The sequence below is a fragment of the Artibeus jamaicensis genome, unplaced genomic scaffold, assembly GCF_021234435.1.
Source record: "Artibeus jamaicensis isolate MK-2021 breed Jamaican fruit bat unplaced genomic scaffold, CSHL_Jam_final scaffold_369, whole genome shotgun sequence".
In the NCBI taxonomy this organism is placed as follows: domain Eukaryota; kingdom Metazoa; phylum Chordata; class Mammalia; order Chiroptera; family Phyllostomidae; genus Artibeus; species Artibeus jamaicensis.
In genome coordinates this window covers 1,143,265-1,157,515 of record NW_026522042.1, presented here as the reverse complement: position 1 = coordinate 1,157,515, position 14,251 = coordinate 1,143,265, and the positions used below count along the sequence as shown (strand labels likewise).

The window sequence follows — 14,251 nt, the reverse complement described above, 5'->3', positions numbered from 1 at the left end:
TCTGGACGGGCTCGGGCAGCCCTGCAGGCAGGACAGCTGGGTGCTGCGCCCGGCGCTCTGGGGGTGGAGCAGGCGGCCGGCAGGGCAGCAAAACAGCCCCAGGTGCTTCTGAGGACCCAGAGTTGCCCACAGTCCAGCGGGGGCCTGGCGGACGTTTTTAAATGCACACACCATTAATACCGATCTCCCAGCCCCACAGGCAAGTTACGAAGGGCTTTCTCTAGACACAAAATTGGCATAGATGCTGTGCTTTAAAGGAGTAAAAAAAACCTATTAGAAGTGCGGTCATGAATACCATTTTCTTTAATTTTTATTTGGAAAACATCTTATATAGTAAAAAGCCTAGTAAATGACTTGTCACCTTTGTCCTGGGGCTTTCTAACCCGGACACACAGTGAACGCCCCACAGCCAGAGACCCAGCGGAGGCGGAAACCATCTGGGGCACCAGGTGTGCCCACGAATCACGACACCCCTTGAAGACGCTCACCTCCTCCCTATATAACGACAAAAGCAACGTCCCTGACAAAGAGCAGAAACCTTTAGAACGGAGATTTTTAGTGCAAATGAGCCACAAATGCAAGACAAACCACAGGAACCACGACAGCAGGGAAGCTCCTGGGCGAAGTCTCCCAAGGGCGAGCGAAAGAAGCGGCCGTCCGCGCGCCCGCGGGGCACCTCCTTCTCAACCACGCGGAGCCTCTGCCACTTCCGCACTAAACTGCGGCCTCTCAGCGGCCTCTCAGCGCAGGCGCAGCCTGCACAGCACCCGGCAGGCACCTTAAAACGTGTCGAATGAGTGTGCCGACGACTTGCGTGGACCCCAGGGGTCCACAGATGGGCCAGACAAGTGTCCCCTGTGGGCTGTGGGGCGTGGGGGCTGGGGCAGAGGGACCCTGCTGGTAAAGACTCCATTCCATTTTCTCGAGGTGTGCATTTTTGGGACAAAAATCCGGGCGCAATAAAAACGTGGCTATGTTATTTTACCTTTTGGTAACAGTAAAATAAAATGGTTTCTAGGGTTGGGGACTGTTTGTTTTGATTTTGCCTTTATAGGGCACAGTCTGTGCTTGTGGCTGTATCTTAGGAATGTCAGTGCTAAGAATTACAGCCAGAGGTTCACATCTGGTTTTTACGACTCAAATTTACTTTCTCGGCACGCCACGAGAACGCGGGTTTGGATGGTCCGTCCACTCATGAAAAGTCTACTCAGGCCAGAACAGGCCTCTGGAGTAAAATCCACAAAGCGTTCCGGGCACCGGGCATCTCTGCGCTCCTCTGGGTGGGTGTCCGGCTCTAACCCATGTGCCCGCAGCTCTCGGCCCCTCTCACGGGGGCGTCTTCCTGCCAGAGCCACAGCGAGACCAGGGGAGGGTGGAGTCCGGGCAGTCGGCGGCCGTGGGCTCCCCGGAGCTGCCAGGGACAAGCCTGTCTTTGGTGCGGTCCCCCGAGGCCCCAGAGGACAGGGCGCAGCAGCAGCCTGAACCGTCTGCCTCTCCCACTGGGGGCAGCTCTTTATACTTAAGCAGTGAGGTTAATGAAGCAGAAATAAAAAAACCCCAAACTGGACCATTAGCACAGAACAAACAGTCCAGGAAAGGAAGCACATATTTAAGAAAGAAATCTTGTAACAGCTAAGAGCCTCGTGCAGACACGTCCCTGGGGGCAGGGGAGGCCTTTCAAAAGGCAAAGCAGCTGTGGGCCGGCGAGAGCGAAGTTTCGATGACATCGCACTTTAAAACGTGTGCACGAAAAGTGAAGTAAGCAAAAGACTGGAAAATCGTTTGTGCCCCAACAGCAAAGGAATCATTTCCAAAGTGTGAGCTCCTGCAAACACGGAAGACAGCGACCAGCGGCCCCACCGGGGGAGAGACCAGGGCTCCAGAGAGGCGAGTCGAAAAAGAAAGTGCAAAAAAGGCCCTCACCGTGAGGACAGCTCTGAACTGAGAGGCAGCTCCGTCCCACCGGCTCCCCGGGGGACGACAGCAGCCGCAGAGCGAGGATAATCTGCACGCAGTGGGGGCGCGGGGCGCTGATGTGGCCGCACGGGAGGGGAGCGCGGGGAGCCGGGCAGGTGGAGGAGCGGGAGCAGTGGGCCCCGAGTGAAGCCTTCCAGAGAAACGTGTGTGTAAGACGCTCACGGAGGCTCAGACAAGGACACGCCCAGGGAGGCGTCGCGAGGGCGGTGAGACAACATAAACGTCCATTCGGGGGGGCAGTGAAATAAGCAGAGGTGTTGTCACAGGACAGACGTCCCCCCCATTTGTGGGGGTCCTGGAACCACGATCACGCCAACCCTGCGTACGCCCGGCTTTCCCTGAACGGGGGAGCCCCTGATGGTTCGCAAAGGAGGCGCAGGAAGGGATGGACGGTCACACCCGATGACCCGTGAGGACGGCTCCAGTGATCCACCGGGAGGGAGGGCCTGGGGACGGCCCGGCAGGTGCACCGCCACGTGACACCGTCACACGGGTGCGCCGGGCGGAGGGCAGGCCCCGGCCCGAGGCGGACTGTGCGTGGTCCCAGCCTGTGCGGTGCTTATTTCCAGCAGTCCCCGGGCACCGCGTTCTGACCTCGGCTGACCCTGGGTGGCTGGGCCGTGGACGGGGGCGACCTACAACACACCGGGGGTCATCAGCAGGGACGCGCCAGATGACACATGTCACACGGGGCCCCGGGACGGCTCTGGAGAGCAAGTGAAGTTTCGGAAGCACAGAGGGACTGTGACACTTTCTATGGCACATCCCACAGGGTCCATGGACAGGCAGGAGAGGCCGGGACAGAGACCCCTGGACGGTGGCTGCTGGGCCACCACGGTGTGGCGGCCGTCCCCTAGGACGGGCCAGCATTTTACCTGCAGTCCCTAGAGTTTAGAAAAGCAAATGCATTCACGAATTACTCACATGAGTAGAAACCAGTAACAGCAGCAGCGCCAAACGTTTGCAGCCCCCGAGTGCGTGGGGGGGGGGGGGGGTGGCAGCCCTGGCCTGGCACTCGCCTCCCGGACGGCAAGTGACACAGGCTTTGCTTCCCTGGAGCAGTTACATGGTGGCTTCGGCAACAGACTCCTGCTTCCCTCTTTCTGTTCCTCCGCTTTGCTCTCAGCCCAACACCTCTCATCCTGAAGTCAGGTCTCTGCTGCTGACCCATTCCTCTCCGGCCGTTACCGGGACGGGCTGGGGGTCCTCCAGTCCCTCTCCGGAGCTGGTCTCACTGGGACCTTGGGTGGCACGCCTTCCTCTGTCCTCCGGCCACGGTAGACCGCAGGGCCCCCAGCACACACTCACCCAGACCCGCCCCTCACCCCGGGGGGCCCTGCAGTCTGGCTTCCCGTTGTGCAGGGAGCGTGGTGCCCGGTGGACACGACACTGCTCGGGGGCCCCCTGGGGTCCCCCACGGGAGGTGGTGGGCAGTGGCTGGTTCCGGACGTGCAGGAGCCAGAGGCAGGCCTTCCCCCAGGGGGACGGTGGAGGAAGGAAGCTCGGCCGCGCCCTCCCTGCTCCAGAACTGCCCTCGCTTCCCAGCACCAAGGACCCTGGCCGCCGCAGAGCTGTCCGCCTCGGCGGCGACACGTCTCTGCACAGAACAGGCAGCGCGGCTTCGGACGCAGTCGGCCAGGCCGGCTGGGAGGAGGCGAGGCCCAGCCTGACCGCTGTGGACGGCCAGCGGGCTCCCTCGGCGACGGTGCCACCTGGCGTTCGGGGCGGAGGCACTTTCCTCGCTGTCAGACTCGCTTAATGGTACTGAGTGTCTTAGCCAAGTGCGGCCAAACCGAGCATGCGCTTCTAACTTCATTAAAAACCAGGCATTTGAATCGGTTTTCCAGAGCTCGTTAAAGGAATCAGGCTGGCTCTGGCTGGTCAGTCCTGCTTCTGGAAAGAGCTAAGTAGCCCCCACTACTTAGCGCCTGACCTGCACTTGCCAAGGACCCGCTTCTGGGAACCCGGCGCCCGGACATCTTTGCGGCAGGAGCACAGTGGCAGTGGTGGCCGCTGGCGCTCGGAACTCGGGCTCCGGGACAGGAGCTGGGGCCGTAGGCACTCTGACACCGGTCCCTCAGAGTCAGCAGGCCAGCAGTGCTCTGGGGACTCAAGGACAGGACAGGGCCATGCGAGTTTCTCAGTGCCCGGGGAGGTCACAGAACTTCAGGAATGTGCCGAAATGCTTAATGCCACAGCCCCCCTCGGAGAAGCTGCTGGCGGCCGCCATGGGCAGACAATTCTGCCTGAAGGTCCCGGCAGCCCAGTGAGCGGTTCCGGAAGGCTGCCCTCCCCCTGCCCTTGGCCCACATGCCCAGTGGCCGCTGTCCCTCCCGCAGGCAGGCTCACCTCGTTGTCCTGGTGATTGACCTCGCTGAGGCTGGACTGCTGCACCAGGACCGCCAGGAGCCTGGGAAGAGAACCAGAGGAAGCTCCAGGCACAGACCACGCGGTCGGCGGTGGGGGCCTCTGTCCGCCCACTCTGTGGCGCGGAGCGTGGCAGCCGGGCGGCGGGGACTGAGCAGCTGGCGCGAGGCACCCACCGCCCAGTGAGCCTGGCTGCTCAGGTGTCCCTTCTGAATTCTGGTAGGAAGAGGCTGTAAACGTAACTGCATTTTGGGTAACACTGTTCTGTATTTGTAATCATGCCCCACTACTGGGTGTGTTTCCCCTTAGAGCTGCTTTGGGGGGCGGGAAACTGCTGGCTGCCTTTCTTTTCTCTCTCCCTCCCCCCCCTTCCTGCCTCCTCTCCGTCCCCCACCCCCATGTCTCCCTCGCCTTCTCTGAGCACACCCCACCTAAGGCGCTGCACTGCCCACTGGCCATACCTCATTGCCCCACAACTCGCCTGGACAGGCCCCCGGGGGTCTGACTCCTGGCCCCGTCCCCGGTTGTCCCCAGCTCGGCCCCATGCTGCCCTCTGAGCTCCGGGCAGTGGTGGGAGGCCAGTCTCGTCCCAGGCACCAGGACCGCAGGTATGGGGGCCGCACTTCCCAGTCGGAGTCCCTGCTCCACGCCCGAAGAGCCGGTGACCTTGGCCAAGCTCTGCAACTCCCAGAGTGACATTTTCTTGTCACAGTCACACCCACTTCACGGTTTGTTGTGACTGTGTCAGTCCTTGTAAAGCACTGGGAATGGCGTGTATGCCCTAGGCACTATTTAATGATCGCTTTTTTGAAAAGCTTCTACCCTGTGTATTTTTCAGTCCTCTGCTTGCTGTTAGGTGACCGGTGGGCCAGAGAGCAGTCAGCCCAAGCTGTCCTGGGGCTGCTGGCTCTGGGGCTCCTCTGTTTTGCTGACCCCTGGGTTCATAGCCCTGGGTCCTGCCAGCTCAGTGTGGGGGGTGGAGAAGGGGTCCCCCCACCAGCCCCCTCTCCCTGCCACGACCCTGAAAGTGCCTGGTTGTATGTGGCAGTGAGACACACCTCTGTCCCTGCCCAGATTACAGCGCATCACCTGGTGACTGGAGAACAGGGCCCGTAAAGAATGACCCCCTTCCTGCTCCTGCCGCAGGTGGAGACAGGCCGAGGGGCTGGCGCTCTCCGGGGCAGGGAAGAAAATTCCACCAGTGACGGTGGAGGCCGTGCAGAAGGCCTGCAGAGAGCCCGGGGCTGCTGCAGAGGACCCGCTGCTGGGCCTTCTTGACCCCCGGGCGCCCCCTGTGGGAACACAGCCTCTGCTCCCACCCGGCCCTTCGGAGCCCTGTGTTAGTGACTGCCCATCTCCGTGGGGGCCCCTCTGGGGGCTCCAGCCCAGGAGGCAAGAAGCCCTGGGACCTGCTGAGAGGCTGGGGGCTCCATGCGGGACGGGGGGTCGTGAGGCAGAGGCTGCACCTCTTTGCTTCTGTCCATCCGCTGGCCTTCAAGCTGGTGATTGCAAATCACTCGTGCTGGCAGCAGTGGGGACTGGCCCAGGGCCCTCAGCTTAGGCTGCAGGAGCCGACTGGTCTGCTGGCAAGTCCTCGCCATAGGACCCGCCCCCTGGAGGCAGGGGGCTGACAGAAGAGCCCCCCCGGCTCATCTCGGTGCAGCCTTGGCTGGAGGCTTCCCTGCGAGCGACCTGAACACCAGGTGGGAGGGGCGTGCTGCTCGGACAGACGGGAGCTGCCGGGTTTTAAGCAAGTGTGGCTGCCCAAGCACAAAACTGCAGCGTGGTCCACACTCAGGCTCGTAGTCGGCGGGAGGGAGGCCCTGGCACGCGAGCAAAGGTGGGGCGGGCGCTTTGGGGGCTGAGGGGCTGCGTCTGATGTTCACTGGGGTCTCGAGTGCAGCCCCAGACCCCAGGGACCCTGATGGCCTCGCAGTGTGTGCGCACGTATGTTCATGTGTGTGCACAGTTCTGTGAGCTGTGTGTGCGAGGGAGGGGAGGGCCGGGTGGGAGCAGGGGTGGCAGCGGCAGGGGCTCGTTACTTAGCACTGACACACCACGCTTCTCCCCTCCCGCCTGCCTCCCACCGTCCCCGCCACACTCGCTGACAGCTGACCAGCGACACTGCCCGGTGCCTCCCACACCGACTGTCCTGCTGTCCCGCCCCCTCCCCGGGGCAAGTCCTGCATCACCCCCGTTTGGAGAGACTGCGAGAGGAGGATTGCCGAGTCGGCCTGCCCCGGACAATGCAGCCCCGGAGAGGGGCCGACTCGCTCCGACTCCCGGGCGGCCCGCCTGCCACGCTCGCCTCTGCCCAGGAGGCTCTCGGGAGGTTTCCAGACACAAGCGTGACACAGAGTCACGTGGGAGAACCCAGGGAAAACGAGGACAGGCGAGGGGACGGAGGCGGGACACACGTCAGACCCGGCCTTCCCGAGCTTGGCTGGGGCCCCAGTGTGTGCACAGCAAGATGAAGGGTGACCCCTGGGGAGAGCTCGGCGAGTCCTCTCTCAGCGAGTCTTTCGTGTGGCGTCTCGCGGAGGCCCGGGCGTCGTGAGGAGCAGAGCCCTTCCTGATGACGAGGTGGTGGGGGTTGGGCCCGGCTGCCCCGTGGGGTTGGGCCCGGCTGCCCCGTGAGGCCCGGGATGTGGGCCGAGGGCCGACGACAATAGGTGGCCATCGGAGCAAACCCTCGGGGTCCTTACGCAGCCCTGGCATCCTCACCCCTGCCCGGGCGGCTCCTTCTCCTCCCCGGCCCCGTTTCCTCATCTGCAGAGTGACGACAAAGCTGTCCCTGTCACACGCAGGCACCGTCGTACAGTCCACGGGGCAGGACAGAGACTCAGAACAGGGTCAGTAAACATCTGTTTGCCATCGTCGCCACGGTCGCAGCGAGACCCGCCGCGGCGGTGGTCAGCCAGGCCGGCCCGGGGGACGGGTCCTCGCGTCCGCCTGGGCGAATGGGCGCGCAGAGCCTGCCGGGGCCGCGCCCTCCCGCATGGTGGCCGTGGGTGGGGCGGTCCTCACGAGCCAGACACGGCTCTCTCTGTCTCGGGAAGCAGACTGACACTGCCAACGCCGCACAGAAAGGCAATTAAGTCCATCAAGGCAGAAGAGTGTTAAAAGACACATTTTAACCGTTTCCTGAAGGTTACACCCAGGAAAACCGTATGACTCTATGAGCCGCATTTTGGGAGTCGTCCAGACGCGTCATTTCCCCGGCCTCATCCAAGGGCGTCACCACTGACGGTGCCTGCAGGCCGTGGGCTCTGAGCCGGCGCTGCTCCCCTGAACTTCCTTGTTTTGTGCGGCAGAGGACTTTTCTGTTATTCCTGGACGTAACCCAACGACAGTAAGAAGCAAGGCTTGGTTGGGAATCGACGTGGAATTTCCCAAGCCCTTTTATTTTAGTGCCAAACAGGCGGAAATGAAGAAGTCCTGTGACCGCCCCACCTGGAAGGGCCGCGGTCTCCCTCCACCCCACAGTTTTAGTGCCCATTTGGGACACAGGGTACAGGGGCCGAGGTCCCCAATGCCGCTCCCTGAGTGCTCAGCTCCTGCCAGCCGCGCCCTGCGCAGCCCCGGCTAGGGAAGTACCCGCACGCTGCCGACTCCAGCAGGACCTGCTGTGACCAGTTGCTCCGAGGGGCTTTCGGGAGATGGCAGACCAAGGCCACTGAGACCACAGGACTGGGGACGCTAAGCTTGGCCCGTGCAGGCCTTTCTCTGTTGCTGCTCCGCTGTCTTACAAAAATGTGACCTTTGAGGTCACCACTGATTTGGGTGTACGTGTTCCCAAGCCTTTCGACACACCCACTTTTCACTCCCACCCACCAGCATCCAGGCCCCTGCGGGTCCTCCGCCTGTTCCCCACCCAGAAACGCGGGCCCGACTCTGAGGTCCTGCTCACTCCTTTCTCCCTGGCACTCGTCACTGCCCTAAGTGACCCTATGGGTCGTCTTCTGAGTGGCCACTTACCTCCGTCCCTGGGGCATGAGCTCCGCAAGGTCAAGGCCCCTGCTGTCCTTCCCGTGGAATTCGCGGGGGCCTAGAAGGACGTGGCCCGTGGCACTGAATCAATAGTTACTGAAGTAGTAGGTGGCTGATTCAGGGCATGAATGCGTGAACTCGGTAACAAACCGCACTGCTTTTTAAATCTGACTGGGAGAAAGGGTTTCATGGATTCAAGTTTAAGGTCATTCCAGGGTATTTAGCTTTACTGACACGGTCCTGTCTGTGCCAACTTCAAACAAGTGGGTGGGTCCATTTTAACTGGCTGCAGGTTTGGGGTGGATCACCTTCTGACCCCGGTCGGCCCCTGGCCCCATCTGCGCGCCCCAGAACCGGCTGCTCACCTGGCGTCGGGCTCCGCGGTGGCCGCGTGCAGCGGCAGACGGCCGTTCTTGTCGGGGACGCTGTGCTTGGCCCCGTTCCTGAGCAGGCTCACGCAGCCTTCCAGCCAGCCCTGGGAGGCGAGAGCGGGGCCCCATCAGGCCGCAGTCCCGCCTCCGAGGCCGAGACCCCCCCTCGTTTCCTCCCTCCTGCTCTGCCTGCGGGCCTGAGCAGGCGCACGTCCCACGTGACTCGGGCGGTTCAACATCTGCTCGGTGCAGACCCCCCCCCCCCCCGGGGGCCCCAGGTCTCAAGGTGGCTCCCCAGGAGGCTGACCCCTGGACCCTCCCTTCCTCCCCCACCCACGTTTCCAGGGCCGCCCACTGGTGTTCCTCCTTCATTGCTCAGTTCCCGGGGCGTGTGACGGGGCGACGAGTCCGCTCCAGCCTCTCGGTCCAGGGGCTCAGCCCCAAAGCTTGCTGTCGGAGTCCGACCTCGACCCCAGGGGCTCACCCCGGACACTCGCCCCCGTGTCGCTCCTGAGCCCCTCAGTTCGCCTGCACCCCCCAGACCGGCCTAGGTCCTCTTCTCCAAGGTCCCTCCCTACTGGCCCCGAGGACAACACCCTGCTCGTTCTAGTCGGCCCCCTGCCGACACCCAGAACCCCACCTGAGCCCCAACGGCGGGGACCCTGCCACCTCCCGTGGGGTCATCGCCAGCACCCTCAAAGGGTTCCCCATGGCTGTGTGTTACCCTCAAAGGGTTCCCCATGGCTGCGTGTTACCCACCTACAAGTCCCCAGGAAACCGCATGAGGCCCGGCTGTCTCCACATCTCACACTCCTCCCCCCTCGGTGGGCACCTGTGGTGGTCTTCCCACACGCCCTTCACTCCGGAGCAGACAGAGCTGCGGGCTGGACCCCTTTCTGCTCTGCAGACCGGAAGCAGCCGACTCAACCCCAGTGACGGCCGAGGCAGCCTCGCCACCAAGGGGCACGGCTCCCGCACCCACCCGCCGCCAACGGGCGCTCACAGGTGGAACTATTAGCACGAAGGATAATCGACAGCTTTCTCCCCGGCCTTCCTCCTGTCACGTATAATTAAGGTTCAAGGACCCGAGGAAGGTGACGAGATTTCCCTCACAAAATTGCAAATAGTGAAAACCAAAATGTTGTCAATGCTCGGAGGAGAAGAGAGACAACGATAAGAAAAGGATCTCTTTGTTCTGAAAAGTCTGGAAAAAATCTCTCAGTAAAGCGCAGAAAAGCTCATGTGTTAAAATGCTGAACATGAATTTGCAGAGCTGACCGATCACGTCTCAGTCTGAGCAGTTTTCTTCTTGTGGCAGCGCTTCCTAAGGAATTAGATCTGGTTCAGCTGCTACTGTCCGAGTCACCGAGTCCCCTCGCTGAGAGGAACCGATGGGACTGGGGGACCCCAAGACGGGCACATCGGACAGATTTCAGAGCCACCAGAGTTCTTCGGGTTTGAAAAACAAATCTGACGGGGGAAGGCACAAAACATTTTGACTATTTTGCAACATTTCCTGGCACGCTGCGGGTAGGTTTTTTCTCTCTTTGGAAAAGAGCTGGGGAAGCTACCGAGTGCTCCCAGCCCCACCGCCCGCCCTGTACTGACCAGGGGCCCGCACGTTTCTGCCCCCACGGGCTGCCCCCAGGCTGCCGCTTCCACCCGGTTCACTAGCGAGGAAAGAGGCACAGAGACAGGCAGCGACTTGGCTGTGGTCCCAGGACTGTGGCGAACCTGCCTGTACCCTGAGTTTGGAACTGCAGCTGAGACTTCATTCCTGAGGCCCCCTTGTCAAGTGTCTGTAATACTGGAGCTCACACTCTGCCGGGGGCAGGGGGCCCCGGGAAGTGTAGGGAAGAGGCCTGCCTTGGGGGGCCACGCAGCGGTGGGGGCATCGCTAAGTGGGTGGGCGGTGCCACACTGTGGCCTGCAGACACGCTCCCCTCAGGTGTCTCTGCAGAACTCGTCCCCGGAAGAGCTGACCCCCCAGGCGGCCGGTCCCTGGGCTCACGGTCGCTGCGACACAGCGGAGCGACCTCTTCCCAGTCCCGTAAGCACTTGTGTGGCCCAGGAGAGGCTGGACTTCAGAACTGGGGAGGGAGTGCGGCCCGGTCTCCCTCTGCCCCGGGTGCTGCAGAGCCAGCTGTACAGCCTCCCCCGGCCTGGACCCAAATTTCCCCCTTTCCTCTGCTCAGAGATGCCAACAACTGTGCGGGCAGGCGCTCGGAGGGGGGGCCCTGGGTGCCGTCCAGCGTCTGAGATGGGGAACTTCACCCTGGAGTTGGGGCTGGGGGTTCCGAACACGAGTGGGCAGGCAAACTGCCGGGGAGCGCTGTCTGGCACACAGGCCCCACGGCCCGCTGCCCCCTCCCGGGCCCCACCCAGGAGGTCCAGGGCGCCCTCCCGGGAACTGCAGCACTGGAGAGTTTCCCTGGGGCCCCCGTGAGAGCCCTGGAGGAAGGGGCCTGTGAACAGGCGGAGAGAAAGCGGTTCGTGCAGAGAATCTGAGCCCAAGGCCGGGTCGCAGCGCCCACGCAGAGCGCAGCCCTGCGGTGCTGGGGAGGGAGGGGTCCTACTTTGACGCAGGTGCAGCCTGGGCGTGGGGGGTCAGGAGTCGGGGGACCCAGAATGAGTCCACCGCCACCAGGGACAGCACCAGCAACTGCATGAAGCCGCTGCGGCAGCCACGGTGGTGACGGTGGAGAAGAGGGAGGACAGTGACATCATGGGGCGCTAAGGAGACCCTGTTTGACCTGCAGTGGGGCTTCCCAGAGGGTGTCGAGGAGGCTCCGAGAGCCAGGGCCGGCAGTTTCCGGAAGGCCCCCCAGGCTTTCTCTGAGAGCGGAAAACGTGGACTGAACCCCCTCCCCCCACCCGGAGGCGAGGGCGGCCCCACACAGGTTTTAACCTGAATGCTGACTGTGGGTGGGGCCCTAGGCCGGGGGCGGCCCTCGGGCGCCTGGTGTCTCTCCCCCCAACTCCTGCCCTCCCCACAGCGAGAGAGGTGCTCACCCTCCGCCTGCCACTCCGCTCATCCCACCCGCAGTCCTCACAGCAGCCACAAGGGTGCCGCCCCCTTGGGGGGCCCCTCAGAATGGGCACCAGGGAGACCAGAGATGCCCACGGGGCATTTCGATGAAAAAGGCTGTGCCTGTCAGAGCGCCGGCATCGCCATCTCAGCTTTGGGGGGTTGTCAGGAAGGGCTGAAGGGACCGGAGTCCCCGCCACCAGCTCTAAGTGGTGATGCAGCCGACAGGGAGGACTGATGCAGAGCTTCAAGTTCAGATTCCCGGCCCCGCTGAGCCCCGTCAAGGCGCCCCGACCACCCACCCGCCCCCTGGGCCCCAGCGGACGCGGTCGTACCAGGTAGGCCGCCAGGCACAGGCTGGTGCGGCCGCGGGCGTCCTGGGCATTGATGTCGGCGCCCATCTTCAGCAGCAGCCTCACCGTGTCCGCCTGGCGCCCGGACACGGCGTGCATCAGCGGCGTGCACCCTGCAACGAGACGGCCCACGGCGCTCAGGACCCGGGGCCTGCGCGCTCCTCCGCGCGCTCTCTGCCGACCGACGCCGCCCTCCGCCCAAACCCAGCTGCTGGCTGCCCGGGCAGAGGGAGTCATGCCGCGACAGGTACGTGACCCCGGCCCTTTCCCCAGACCATGGGCACGGGGGGTTTTGCGGTGATAGGTTGGCGGAAACGCCTGGGTGTCCCGAGTTCTGCTGTGTCCCATCGACCTGCGTTTGTCCTCTGCGACCCCACTGGTGCGCGCAGCCACGTGGCGCCTTGGACGGGCGAGGGCCGACTCCTCCCTCTGCGTTCTTCATTCCCCGAATTCCTCTTACCCACCCCACGTGCCTTTCTGTGTGGATTTCAGACAAGCTCGTCTAGATCTGCGGCGATCTTGCTGGTTCTGATAGGAATCGCCTCGGGCCAGTGTACGCATCTGCGCGGCTTTCGTGTTCACTGCGCTGAGTCTTCTGCCCGTGAACCTGGTCTGCCTCCCGAGTTGTTTAGACCGCCCCCAGGTCTGTCCACCGGCATTCACAGCTCTCAGGGTGCAGGTCCTACAACCAGTGTGTCACGGTCGCACCTGAGTATTTGTGTTGTGCGGGTCACTGAATGGCGCTGCGGTTTGGGTTGTGGTGCACGAATAAATGCAGTCTGTTTTCATGTGTTCATCTTACACCCCGTGACGGTGCCGAACTCACTCAGCTGGAGAAGTTTTTGGTAGGTTCTCTAGGGTTCTCTGTGTCGACAGTCAAGCCACGCAAAAAGGAACAGTTATTTTTTCCTTCTCAATATGTAGGCTTCCTATGGTTTCTTGCCTTTGTGTGCTGACTAGCACTTCCCCCGCCATGAGTGAGAGTGGACCCCGTCGGTTGGTTCCCGACTTGGGAGCAAAGTGTCCAGTTCGTCACTGGGAAGCGAACTATCAGCTCTAGACAGCGCACTGAGGAAGTTCCCCTCTTCTCCTATTTTCAGAGAGTTTTTAATGAATGTGTGTTAAATTCTGTCACGTGCTTTTTATGCATTAATTGATATGTCTGTGTGGTCTTTTTTAAAGCTGGTTAATATGATGTATTGCATTGACTGATTTTTCAAATATCGAACAAGACAGATCCCTAGAACAAACCTCACTTGGTTACAGTGTATAATTCTTTATTCATATGTATTACCAAATCCTATTTGCTAACATTTTGCCAAGGATATCTGTATATTTAGGAGGAGTATTGATTGGACTGTAGGTTTATTTTTTATATCATCTTCGTCTGATTTCATAAGCATACCTGAGAAAAGTTTCCCTTTCTTATCTGTTCTGCAAGAAATTATATAGAATTGATATTAATTATTATCTAAAAGTTTGTAGAAGTATTTAGTGGAAGCATTTAGGCCTAAAGATTTCTTTGTCTAAGAATTTTAACATTAGGAATTTAATTTCCTTAGTAGCCGCAGGCCTATCCAACTGACCTATTTCCCATTCGATGGTGGTGGTTAATCTTTTCACCAAGTTGACCCGTTTAATCTAAAGACTAACACTTCTGCATGCGGAGCTGCCGGGTACGTTTCTCTTCTGCTCTTCAGGTGTCTCTGTGTCCACAGTGGTACCTTCGGTTTCCTTCCCGAGAGTGGAGATTTGTATCTTCTTTCATTTTCCTTTTGTCGGTACTGTTATTAGAAGTTTGTCAATTTACTGGTCTTTTCAAAGATCAGTTCCTTATTTAATTGATTTTTCTGTTGCTATTCTGTTTTCAAGTTCATTGTTCCCTAGTCTTTATTATTTCTTTCCTTTCATTTGCTTTGGGATTATTTCGGTCAGTTCTTGAGGCAAGAACTGAGACTGCGGACCGATGCTTCTCCTCTTTCCTAGCGGCAGTGCTGTGAGTCTCCCTCTCGGCATGGCTTTAGCTGTCTCCTCTTTCCCGTTCAGTCAGTTCAAGTTGGGCCTGAACTCCAGCAGTCTGGCCCTTGCACTTGTCACACGAGGGCCGTTTAACCTCTGACTCTCCTCACTTCTACGGCCAGCGCCAAGACAGATGCACAGGTAAG

At 60.7% G+C, this 14,251-nt stretch overlaps 1 protein-coding gene across 1 annotated transcript in view; it reads right to left on the bottom strand.

The window, feature by feature from the left end:
* Positions 1-14,251, bottom strand: part of ANKRD55 (ankyrin repeat domain 55) — a 49,164-nt gene that overhangs the window by 20,542 nt on the left and 14,371 nt on the right. Inside the window, exons 3-5 of the mRNA XM_053657294.1 lie at positions 12,069-12,199; positions 8,700-8,809; positions 4,327-4,387 (exon numbers count right to left, since the gene is read on the bottom strand). Coding sequence (XP_053513269.1) covers positions 4,327-4,387; positions 8,700-8,809; positions 12,069-12,199 — 302 coding nt within the window. The remainder of the gene's footprint in view (positions 1-4,326; positions 4,388-8,699; positions 8,810-12,068; positions 12,200-14,251) is intronic.